This window comes from Nomascus leucogenys, chromosome 4, assembly GCF_006542625.1.
Source record: "Nomascus leucogenys isolate Asia chromosome 4, Asia_NLE_v1, whole genome shotgun sequence".
Classification (NCBI taxonomy): Eukaryota; Metazoa; Chordata; class Mammalia; order Primates; family Hylobatidae; genus Nomascus; species Nomascus leucogenys.
Genome location: NC_044384.1, coordinates 113958096 through 113970641, shown reverse-complemented (window position 1 = coordinate 113970641; position 12546 = coordinate 113958096). Strand labels below are relative to the sequence as shown.

The window sequence follows — 12546 nt, the reverse complement described above, 5'->3', positions numbered from 1 at the left end:
TTTCTAATTGTGGTCAAACACATAACATAAAACCTACCACCTTAACCATTTTGAGTGTACAGTAGTGGTAACTGTATGGCACGTTGTTGTACAACAAACCTTTAAACTTTATCTTGCAAAACTTACATCCATTGAACAACACTCTCCTTTTTCTCCTTCCCCTGGTTCCTGGCAACATTGTATTTCTATTAAGAGTTTGACTACTTTAGATCTCATATGAGTGGAGTGTGGTGTTCGTCCTTTTGTGACGAACTTATTTCATTTAGCATAATGTCCTCAAGGTTCATCTATATTGTAGCATGTGACCGGATATCCTTCCTTTTTAAAGGCAGAATAATATTTCATTGTATGAATTCACCATGTTTTCTTTATTCATCTATTGACGGACATTTAGGTTGGTTCTATCTCCTGGCTGCCATGATGAATGCTGCTATAAATGTGTACCAATATCTCTTTGAGATCTTGTTTTCAATTCTTTTGGATATACACCCAGAAGTGGGATTACTGGATCATATGGTATTTCTATTTTTAATTTTTAAGAAACCTCCATACTATTTTCCCAAATGGCTGCAGCATTTTAAGTTCTCACCAACAGTGCACAAGGGTTTCAGTGGCTCCACGTCCTTGCCAACATTTATTGTTTTCCGTTTTTTTTCTAAATAGTGGCCCTCCTAATGGGTGTGAGATAATGTTTGATTGTGATTTTGGTTTGCATTTCCCTGATGATTAGTAACATTGAGCATTGTTTCATCTGCTTGTTGGTCATTTTATATATTTTTTGGAGAAATGTTTAGGTCCTTTCCCCAATTTTAAATTGGATTGTTTGGTTTTTATTGTTGTTGAATTATCCTCATGGCGTTTTGCACATGGGCAGTCTTGCTAGGAAAGGCTTGTCCTAAGTCCCCTCTGCCCCTGCCCCACTCTGTCCTTGGCACTTCTTTTTCTTCCCCTGTATGGGCTCTGCCTCCTCCGTGAAGCCTGTTAAGGGTTTTCTGGAACAAGCTGAGCATCTTTTGTGTCATTAGGAACTCAACATCATCTTGTTACTTGTTGTGTGTATAATTTATTTTATGGCCATATGTCCCCTTTTATGGAAGCCACTTGGGGATACAGACCAAATCTTCTGCCCACTTTCATTCTCAGCATCTGGAGGACATCTCTCTAAGGAATGGCGTCTGAAAGTGTGTTTGAATAATACAGGGGCTGAGGGTCAATGTTAAAACAATTAGAAACCAAATTAGTTGCCATCTCTTCTTGGTGGCTGATTCTAAGTGGCTTAAGGAAACACCAGGAAACATTCTGTAAAATGTTCCTTGGAAATGACAGGCAAAAACAAGATACAGCGAGTGTCCCTATTTACATTTGGAGGCCTCATAGCCATTTGCTTTTTTCTTTAATGTTTCAATCCTACCTGTCAGAGCTTTCTGGGAGGCAAGTATTTACTTTTAAATTAAAAATAGGAAGGATATGTGTTGTTCAGGTGCATTTTGAGAACTTGAGAGGTGCCTGGGGGTGTAGGCAAGAGACCAGTATCCCCAAGGAGCACAATATTGGATTCCAAAGTTGAGTTTGAAGAGGGAGAGGTGGGCTGGCTTTTTCGAAAGTGGTGTCTGGTGCTGATAGAAAAGCTAAGAACAAACGGAGAATTTGAAAGCTGCAATGGGGCGTGAAATGTCTCAGTGACCAAAGGCATTATGTGGACCATGGACCCAGCAACCAGCTCTGGCAAGGACCAGATTGTTAGGCTGCTCTGGCAGGTTGACCTTGGCTTAGTGCCTGCCCATCTCAGCTCCATGGACACTGTTGCACCTCCCAGGTTTTCCCCAGGAACAAATGATACTGGATGTAAAGATAGCATCAGGATTAGAGGCAAGCCCCTTCCCTTCTCACTCTCTCACCCTGAGCTTCCTGTGTGCAGATGACATTTTAAGAAATGAGCAGGGAGGGGAATCACTTCTTGAAGTAACCACTGAACAAACTCTGTATGGGCATTGACTGCTGCTCTCAGACTTTGGAGGACAACTCCAAATGTTCAAGTCTAATGTCGCCCCTTTTCATCAGACTTGCCAGGGCTCAGACAACAAATAATTTAAGCTTCTAGATTATTTTTGTGCAGAAGCAGTATTCTCTGGTTCTCTTTGTCATTTCCTTTCTAAATATCAGGGCTGTCCTTATCTGTTCAGTGCTTCCCATCTGTCCATTTTTTTTTTTCGAAGCCACAGGGTACATTTTTGCATTTACTTCTGTTGCTCTGTTTCCTGATTTTTTTTTTAAAGTGAACTTTTTATTGAGCTGTAACATACGTGCAGAAAAAGGTATAAATCATCAATGTATACCTCAATAAATTTTCATTAGGTGAACGTCCTCAGAATAACATTTTCACACCCCAGCAGCCCCTTCCCAATGCCCCTCCTGGCCACTCCCTCCTTCTCGGTTGGGTGGCTTCTTAGGGGAGTCTCATGGCATCTCAGCTTCGCTGTGATCCTGCTCCCCACCACACACCATTCTCAGCAGCCAGGCCCAGTTGTGGCCATGCACTGTGTACCTGGATGCGTGACAAAGGCATTGGCCATCTCTATGGCAGGTGGAAACGTAGGAGGGTTGGCAGGGACTGATGTGCCTTTGTGGCCGAGGCACCCGGAAAGTGCCATTACCCACCTCTAGGAGGGATGTGTTGTTTCCATACAACAAAAAAGGCCTTTGAAATAAAGTGTTTATTTTCTTTCTCTTTTTCCTCTTTTGGGAGGAAAAGCAATCCTTATACCTTGAAATGTGTCAGGTTCTAAGATTTGGAGTGGGACAAGGCCCTCCTTCCCCTTTCTTATGATTAATTGAAATCTGAGTTTGAGCAAGTCTTGCTGCTTTCAGAGAATGCTCTCCTTCTCCTATTCTTCCCTCACAGCTGAACTCATTTGGAGAGATTGATGGAGTTACTAATGCTTTGGAGACAGTCCCTAGGAATTTTTTTAAAATGTAGTGGTCAGATTGACATGTGTGTATACATAATGATAATCAAGGCTAAACACAGTCTTCTCTTTCTGTAATTTATATTCAGAGACACTTTGCATTGTTTTCCTACATGAATACTTCCTTTGACACTTTGATCTCTGACCTCTCAGAATGCTTTAATTTTAGTTTAGTATGAAATGCAATATTTGGATCTTCTAGGAATTTTCCAAGATCACCCCTTAAATAGTTTATGGCACTTAAAAAATGAGACAATACACCAGACATTAAATACAGCAAAGCCTTCCTATAAGTGTCAGTGTGCAGCTGGCTATCAGACAGCACCATGATAAACATCCGCCTCTTTTCACAGCCCCTCCAACTCAGAAATACAATAAAACATGGTCAGCCCTTGAAGCCAAGGGCTTTGCTAAGTCCAAAAACTTAGCAAAACCAAAACATAACTGATTTACCCACAAATTAGATAACAATGAGTGATTCAAGTTTGCGAGCCATAAGAATTGAGTCAGAACTTTAAAAATCAATTATTTAGCAGTATGGAGTGATTATTTACTTAGTGATATATTTTTTATAGTTCTCTGCCTCGTATCATTTCAATCTATTTAGAAACCTGCAATTTTAGCACAAAACAGTATCAAGTAGAGGAGTGAATGTGGTTTGCAGCAGGAAAAATAACAATAGATTGTTTTCTGTAGTTTGATGTCATATGACAAGAGGCAGAATGTGGGCAAGCTCAGGTTTTGAGAGTCATTCTGAGTGTGTCCTCTTTTGCCATTGGGCAGAGAGTGGCCTTATCCAGGACCTTGGTGGCAGTGGCTTGAAGGATGAAGAGCAGAGAGCTTAGAAGGCTGTGATCTTATCATAGAATGATGTCAGGGAGAACCAGGCCCCGAGAGCCCCCTCACTCACTCGGTGACCTGGGGCATTGTGGTTATTTCAGGAGTCCTGGGACATGTGGCAGGGGGGCTGTAAAGAGGATAAAGTCACCAGGCCTGCCCCAGGGGGTGGGGTTTGATGGCCTCTCAGGTAGGAATGAGAAGTTTTAAGATGGAAAATGCTTCATAGTGAAACAAGGAAGACTCAGAATTCCTGGATTCCAGTGCTGTTTGCAGCACTTACTAGCTCTGCCACTTAGGCAAAGCACTCTTTGATAGATGGTGCTCTCGTACAGAAAATGGGAATTCTAAAGACACCTCTGCTCACCTTCCAGGGTTGCAGAAGAAGTCAGAGGTAGGCCATAAGAACGCTGAATGTTATCACTTATGAAAACAGTGTGTTTGAGGGAGGCAAACCAAGATGTTAAAAACTGATTATTTTCAAAAGCAATATTTTAAGAAAATGCATTCACTGGCCGGGGTGAAGTGAACTGATATCAGAAGTGAGTAGTGAATGCCCAGGAGAAGAGGAATGGGCTGGGCAGGGTAGAGTGTGTGCCTCTGAGTAAGTAGGTCGGCTCTTCATCAGTGCAGCAGTGACATCTGGATGTGCAGAGACACGCACGGGAAGTGGGGCCACTGTCATGTCCAAGCAGAAGGCAGGGGCATGTTTGGTGTGGCAGAAGGACGATCCAGGCCTGCATCCTGGCTGCTGGCACTGCTCCAGTGTCTGTTAGCAGAGCTTCCCTGCCTCATGGCGTCTTGTATAGCTTCAACCCTAGTGCTGAGAGGCTCCTTTGGAGAGCTGGCCAATGCATCTGTCCATCCTCTTCCCCAACATGCGGAGCTCTCATGCACCCCAAGACCCTTGGCCGTGAACCTTCCTTCAGCTTTCTCCTCAGAGACGCCTTCCTTGACCTGCCTGGCAAAACCAGCCACTCCCTGGCATGAGGGAACTTTCTGGTGAGATGGAAATGTTCTGTGTCTTGCTAGGGTCTTGGTGACATGAGTGTGCACACTTGTCAAAGCTCATTTGTGCATTTTGCTGTATGTAAGTTTCCATAAAAAAAACAACTCTCCACACACATTTACTTCTAGTTAACGAGATGCATGCTGAAGTGTTTCTGTGCGTAGAAACATGGTTGAATATCAGCCATTCCTCCCTTCCCTGCTGTCTCCACATTGGTTCAGTCCCTTGGGCCTGTCAGCTCTGAAGCCACCCCCTTTGCCCATCTCCACTGCCCCTCCTGGTCCAGACCCGCATCATCTCTCACCTGGTGTTCGTTTGCGATTTTGCCCTCCTGCAGTCTCCACCGGGCAGGCCAAAGTTTGGTCTTTCCAAACTGTCACTTAGATCATGCTTCTCACCTGTGTAAGACTCTCCACCGCTTTCCCACTGCAGATCTGCTGAAGTCATAGCCATTCCCACATCCCCCTGTGGTCCGACCTTGGCCACCTCTTTGATCTTATCTCCCTCCCACCATGGTCACTCCGGACCGGCCTTTCTTTCTCTTGAGCCTCTGAGCCTTTCTCACGATGTATCCTTTGCATTCTGCTATCCTTTGAATCCTCCCAGAACCCTCTTCCCGTGTGCTCAGTGTGGTTAGCTCTTCCTCATGCTTCAGGCCTTCATGACCTCTGGTGGAAACTGTCCTTCCCACTTCCAGATTCTCTATTCTATAACCCTGTTTCTTTCCTTCCCAATGCTCAGGACTAGCTACAATCCTCATTTGTTGATATATTTATTTCCTATCTCCTAGTATACTCCCAGGGGCTCATTCTTGTTCATGCAGTTTTCTGTCCAGAACAGTGTCTGTTATGAAGGTGTGGCTTCCTGGTCCCTCTGCTCCTCTCTTCTCCCACAGAAAGAAACATCTGGCACTGACAGGAGTCTGCTTTGTGATCTTTTTGGGCCAACTTTCCTGCTCTCAACTGCTCTCTATCCCTTTAGGCCTGTGCTCATCGCTGGAAGAACATCTACTATGAAGCCGACCACATCCTACCCCATGGCTTCTGCTACATCATCCCCTCCAACCTCCAGGCCAAAGGCAGGACGCTGATCCCTTGTTATGAAGGTGAGCATGGATTGATTTTTCCTCATCCCCCTACCCACCTCATGCCCTAAGCCCACCTCCCCACCTCTGTGCACCACCAGCTGAACATTTCCCCAGCTTTCCACATGCTCATGATAGGGCAGCACTGTTTGCCCCCAGATGGTCTCTTGGTCCCCAAGGCCCTGCCCAGAGAAGAGGCAGGTACAGAGGGGGGCAGCAGTCCCAGGCCTTTCCAACCCTTACCTGACTTGGCTGCAGAGCCCATGGTGCTTACCAAGCTTTATGAAGTCTCAGGGACTGAAATTCACCAAGCCTCAGCCAAGTGACCTAACAGCTACCTTGGTTTTCTGGTAATGCCAGGTGCTGTGTTGCCTTGGGAAACTTACCTTCTCTCTCTGGACCTCAGTTTCCTTGTCCGAATATTCAGTGGTTGGCCCAGATGATCTCTACAGCCCCAGGCAGCTCCAAGTCAGTCATTAGGCTGCCACACAGCTCCTGGCTGCACTGTGGACAGGTGTCCTGATGTCAGGAGGAGAGGAGACCCAGGATTCATAAAGCAACAGCTGGACAGAAACCTGACACTCTGAACTCTCAGCATTTCATGACATTCGAGGTCTGACTTTCCTTCCCATGTGGTCCTGCAGCCCAGGCAGATGCTGGAGAATTGGGTGCATCCTGAATGCGGTTTTAAGAGCTCCTCGCCAAGGCGCACTTGGAAGGAAAATGTATCCTCTCAGACTTAGAACCTTCAAATGCCTGGGCATCGAGGACAATCACTAATAGTGATTGAGTCAGTCACTATTTAGCCCAGTCGAATCTGAGCTTTAAGCATTCAGAAAACACAGTTATTTTCTTCAGTTTGATAGCTTGTAGTTTCAAGTTTTCTCAGCCTAATTTTGGGTAAGCTGGAACCTGCTCCTTCTCTAAGTGCTGGACTATTTATTTCTTAATTCCCCTCCTACTTTATTTGGACAGAAGTCTCACTGGCTTGTGTCCACATTGCCTTTGGGCCTCCCTGGGTTTTCCTAGGTTTCAAATTTTGTGGACACTAAAAAGGATTCATGAGAAACACTGTATGGACACTGGGACCCTTCTGGGGACTGAGCTGACACAGGTAGGGTGCTCTGGGAAACGTCCCCCACAGAAGAGCCAGCAAGATCTCCGCAGGAGGCACAAACCCTCTCCCCTATGGAGTGAGCCTTCCTTTGGTTTTTCTTTCTCCTCTGTATCAGCATTTGATCAGCTCTGGCTGGGCCATGTAGGGAAATGAAACTCTGGCCCTGTTTATATCTGTATTGTCCCAAACAGAAGAAAAACAAACTTTGTCTTAAAAATAGAGGATGATACAATCAATCAAGAGTGGAGGGATTGTTGGTTTCAGAAATGCAAAGCATGTGTCAAGCCTGGGTTTCCGCTGCCCCAGTTTACTCCTCCTTTTGCCCAAGGAAGAAAAAGGAAAAGCCTCTGGAACAACCGGTGGGGCAGCTCTTCAGGCTGGGAAGGAGCGAGGGGCTTAGCAGGGTGATGGAGGCAGTGATGAACTATACTAGTTATGCATAGGACCGGTACTTTGGTTTTCCCAGATGACATGTTGTGACAGGGACACATGACGGTCCCTGATGATTTCTCTGTATATACCACAAGCACAAAGACAGCCCTCCGAAGAGGGAGGTGGAGCTCAATGTCCATGTGTACTCAGGTCCACGTGGCTCATAATTCTGCGTTACTTTCTATTAAGTAGCCATGGATCATCAGTAGGCCAGTGTTGATCTGAGGTCTTTACACATTCTCTCATCTAATCTTCCCAGAAGCCGTGAAAAATGTTTGTTTGTTTTTTTTCTTGGGTCTGATTATAGGTATTTTATTTTGGAAATTGTTCTAGAAGACACCAATGAGGCAGGGGGAAGTAAGAATGGGAAGGGAAGGCAGCCCATCGAAGATATACTCCTCAGCACGTTACCTGGGCGACTGGGTACAGTCTCTGGGGTGGGTGCTGGGGCCAGTGTGGAGCACACACCTAGAGTCCTCCTGCCTGAGGGCTGAGGGGAAGGGGCTTCCTCCACCTGGCATCCTGTCCTGCCATGTGTATGGGCTGGGAAAGTCTCCAGGACAGAAGTGCTGGCAGGTGGCAGTCAGGCCACATCATAGGAACCAGTGGTAGGAGCTGGGGGGAGACAGGTGGGATGCCCAAAGGCCAGCTTCTGTGTTGTCATTCTCCTGTGACAGAGGAGTAAGCGGAGACTCAGAGTGTATGTGAATTGCCCCGGGTCACTCAAACAATAAATGGTGGAGCAGGATTTTGAAGCTGGCCTCTGTCTGACTCAGCAAACCATTTTGTGTCCTGGTAATTAATGGTAATTTCTGTTAGTTTGTTTTTTAGGATTTCTAATTTAAATGAGAAGTAAAAGCCAGTCAACAACCCTCACAAAACAAGAAAGGGTGACTGAACTATCCCAAAAACACAATGGAGTTAATGACGGTTAAATGGAACTGGTGAAGAAATTAGCAAAATGATTATGCCCCTGCCCAATCTTCCTTCCCATGGGTGCACACACACTTTTATATGCTAACCCATTCATTGGCCCAGGGTGGGAAATAAGGGATGGATGTGTCTGGCATGTGGAGTATTGGGGTGTAAGAGCAGCCTCTTAGAAAAATGGGGGACTAAACTGAAAGTTTCTATAGTTCTTGGCCCTGTAAGAGGAGAGGGGTAGAAGATGCTGAGTTTTTTTCTAGAAGACTGGACTGGACGGGTGGGGCTGGGAGGATGCCAGCCATGGTGAGAGGGCTCTTGTCTGTGCTCTGTTGGCTTTAGGCATCTCCACCTCCCTGTTTTGTGGTTTAAATTAGACCTACTTTGGCTTTTAAGGCCACCATTATTTCCTCAATGTGGAGAAACTTAGTAATGCAAGTTCTCTGTTCCAGGTTAGGGGTCACATTATGGTTAAAGACAATGGGAAGGTTTTAGAGTTTGACAGGACCTTTCAGATACCACCTAGAGCAGCCTCCTGTCTTTCATGAGGTCCAGAGAGGTGATGGCCTGAGTTTTTCTTTCTAATCTGTTATTCACATGCCACACAATGGAGAGGCAGAGTAGCTTGGTGGCCAATGCACAGATTCTGGACCCAGACTGTCGGAGTTCAAGTCCCGGCTCTGCCACTTCCTCTTATTAACAGTGTAATCTCAGATGGGTTATTTAAGTTCCCTGTGCCTAACCAACCTCAAGGGTCTATGAAGAGGACTGAGTTAATGCTTCTAAGTCCTTAGAACAGTGTCTGGCATATACTTGCTAATATATGCTAAGCATATATATACTAATATGCCATGTACAACATACTGTATTCTGAGGAAGTGTTTGTTAATCATCACAGGGTGACTGACTTGTGTACCGGGAATAAGAGTCCACTTAATCTTAAGTACTTGTTAGTTGCCAGATAGACAAAACCCAAGTGACACAGTTCCAGCTATCAAGAAGCTCCCCATCTACAGGGGAAAACAGAGAGGGGACATGGTGTTTTAAAAGTGGGAGGGCTGTGTGGAGAGAGAATTTCCTGCCAGTGTGTACTGCTGGAGCCTGTCCCCAAGGGCTTGAGCTGCATCCAAGTGCAAGGTGGCATTATTTCATTTTACAATTGGAAAAACTGAAACTCACTTAAAGTCTGCAGGCTGTTGAGACTACAGAAGAGAGGGATGGTGGAAATTTGAGACTGGTCATGGTGGTGGGCACAGGGCAAGGGAGGAGGGGGATGGCTGCCTCTAAACCCACTTCTTGCAGAATGGTGGAAAGACTATGGGAGGGGCTGTGGGTTGAGGACTGCTCTGCTGTACTTCTGCCTTTTTGGCCTCACGCCTGTCATTTGGCCTCTCAGTGGGAGTTGATGCTGTGATGCCTCCACTGCATTTACCTCTTTGGGTTATGGTGAGGAGCTCCCGAGAAAACTCAGGTGAAAGTGCTCAGCAAGGCCACCCATTGTTCTATAACTGTGGCCTCATTGTAAGTCTCCATATGGGCCAGCTGTGCTCACTTTACAGCATTGGAAGGTCGGTTTGGTTGCAGAGACTCTAAATATGTGGGGATCTTTCCAAAATGTCTCAAGCTTTTGAATTCTTAAAAAATTGGTCTCTGGTTTGGCACTAGGACATGGCTTCTCAGGTGCTTCCTGTTTCTGGTTGGATGGGAAAAGCTACCAGAATACCCTGTTGGAACCAGGAAATACAGAGGAAGTGGGAAATAAAAATGAATTTAGGACATAAACTCATGGAGCATATCCTTCAGTCAGTTTAGTTTGTGTTTGTCTGATGTGAGAACATCATTACCTACCATATTTTCTTTGGTTTTATCAGAATGTGTGAGAAAACGAGAGCTTTGGTGGGACGATGTATGGGGAAAACTGCTTGTAAATTAAAGGGCAAGCACTATAAAACATTAATTACTATTAACCAAGCTATGATATTTTAGGACTCTGAAATGTTAAGTCAATGCATGTGATAAAATCAAGTACAGAGATTTCTTTCATCCTTTGCCCTTGAGACCACTGAGGCAAGAAGCTGGAACTTAGCAGGAGTGAGACTGCAAACAAGTTGTCTTTTTATTGTGACAGAAAAACCTCATGAGTGTGGAATAATTTGGGAGCAGCATGGCAAATTAACAAAGCCTGTTCAAGATTAAACTCTGAGAAAGAAATGCAAGAGGTAATTATGATGCCATCGTATGTCAAACCTAAATTGTGGAATCTGGCTTTACTGCTCACTTATTGCTATGATTAAACCTATATGCTCCTACTTTCTGACTTGGTGACCTTAGGCAAGCTCCATGAGCCTGGTGCCCTCATCTATAAAATGGGGAGATTAAGATCTACTTAAAAGGTATGTGAGGTATAAAGTGCCTACCACAGTGCTCAGTTGAGAGTGAATGCTGCTCATTGCCTTCAATTAGAAAATGTAAATTTTCTAATTAATTTTCAAGCAACATAATAATATTCTTAAATATTCTCAGAAGGTGTCTAACATATCCCTGTTTTAGTGACTAGATAATGAAGGGTAGAAAGCTGGATATTCCTAAAATGATTTTAAGAGCCCTTGGCAAGTTATAATTTCTCAAATACAGTTGAAGATCATATTGGCACAATTTGGTTTGGTTGATAAGTGTTCCTTCCCTCTTTTTGTAGATGACCTAAAACTTTAACTCATGCCATGTTTAAATGTTCTTTTTTTTGAGACGGAGTCTCGCTCTGTCGCCCAGGCTGGAGTGCAGTGGCGCAATCTCGGCTTACTGCAAGCTCCGCCTCCCAGGTTCACGCCATTCTCCTGCCTCAGCCTCTCCGAGTAGCTGGGACTACAGGCGCCTGCCACCACGCCCGGCTAATTTTTTGTATTTTTAGTGGAGACGGGGTTTCACCGTGGTCTCGATCTCATGACCTCGTGATCCGCCCACCTCGGCCTCCCAAAGTGCTGGGATTACAAGCGTGAGCCACCGCGCCCGGCCTTAAATGTTCTTAAATTTGGGATTGTTGAAGTCTGAATTTTACTGTGCTTTAAAATTGTGACGGAAAAACTTCCTATCGATTCCAAAGATTTCTGTACCACTCTATTATCAGGGAATGACTGGCTTTTATTCCTAGTGTGTGTTTGCATTTCCTAGGACGGTGATCATTTCCAGGGAAGGAAATAGATTACCCATTCAAAGGTGAAGATTTTTTTCCCCTTTAATGTTAAAAGTGGTCTCCACAGGGGATAAAAATCAATGAAGGTCCATTTACAAATGAAAAGGAATTGGGGTTTTGTTGTATTTTTTGTTTTGTTTTTGTTTTGGAGAGAGCTATAAAAGGCTAAGTTGATCCATTTAAAAATTCAAGAACAAGCCTCATAAATTTTTTATTAAATAAAGACCTCTACATTTACATAGGATTTTATGGTTTCCAAGGAGCTTTAATAAACGTTATCTTATTTAAATAAATACAGCAAATTAAAGAAAAGAGGATGCAGTTGTACATTATGGCCAGTTAAACAGAGAGGGATTCTGAGGGGGAGGAAGGGAGGGTGGCCCCAGAGGACAGCCAGGGCTGTAAGGAGGAGGCCAGAGGTCTCCAGCAGGGGCTCTCTGGGGCTTTCCAGGTTTCCTTGGAGCCAAGAATTTTAATCTTGGGCAAACCTATCTCCTATACTTCAAACGTGTTTCCATGTATTACATGGAATTATCGACTACCTAAACTTGCGTCTTTTGTTCCTCTCAGAAAAATTCACAGATTCAGATTCACCTAATATTTATTGAGCACCTGCCTGGTGCCAGGGGTTGTGCTAGCTACTTAACATTTTTGATCTTACTGAGTAATCACATCATTCTCAGATAAGTATTCTTATCCTCGTTATACAGATGAGAAGACTGAGGCCCAGGGATCTTGATGAAGGTCACAGGCTTATTAGTCAGAGGAGGGGTTGACGGCTTTTAAGTGTGTAGTAGGTTTCTTCATAGCTACCTGTTCTGTTGGGATCTTGGTTTTCTTGGTGATTATTGGGTGCTGTGGCCTATCACAGAGAAAAAAAATCATATATTTTTTTCAATGGCATAATTTTATGAATTTTTGGGACATTGCACTATAGACCTGTTAAGCTATGTTTCAGTTTTGCAATTATAGATACACTCTGTAGAC

General features: G+C 44.5%; 1 protein-coding gene across 1 annotated transcript in view; it reads left to right on the top strand.

The window, feature by feature from the left end:
- ITGA9 (integrin subunit alpha 9) overlaps positions 1–12546 on the top strand; it is a 380757-nt gene that overhangs the window by 23520 nt on the left and 344691 nt on the right. Inside the window, exon 4 of the mRNA XM_003256852.3 lies at positions 5794–5917. Coding sequence (XP_003256900.2) covers positions 5794–5917 — 124 coding nt within the window. The remainder of the gene's footprint in view (positions 1–5793; positions 5918–12546) is intronic.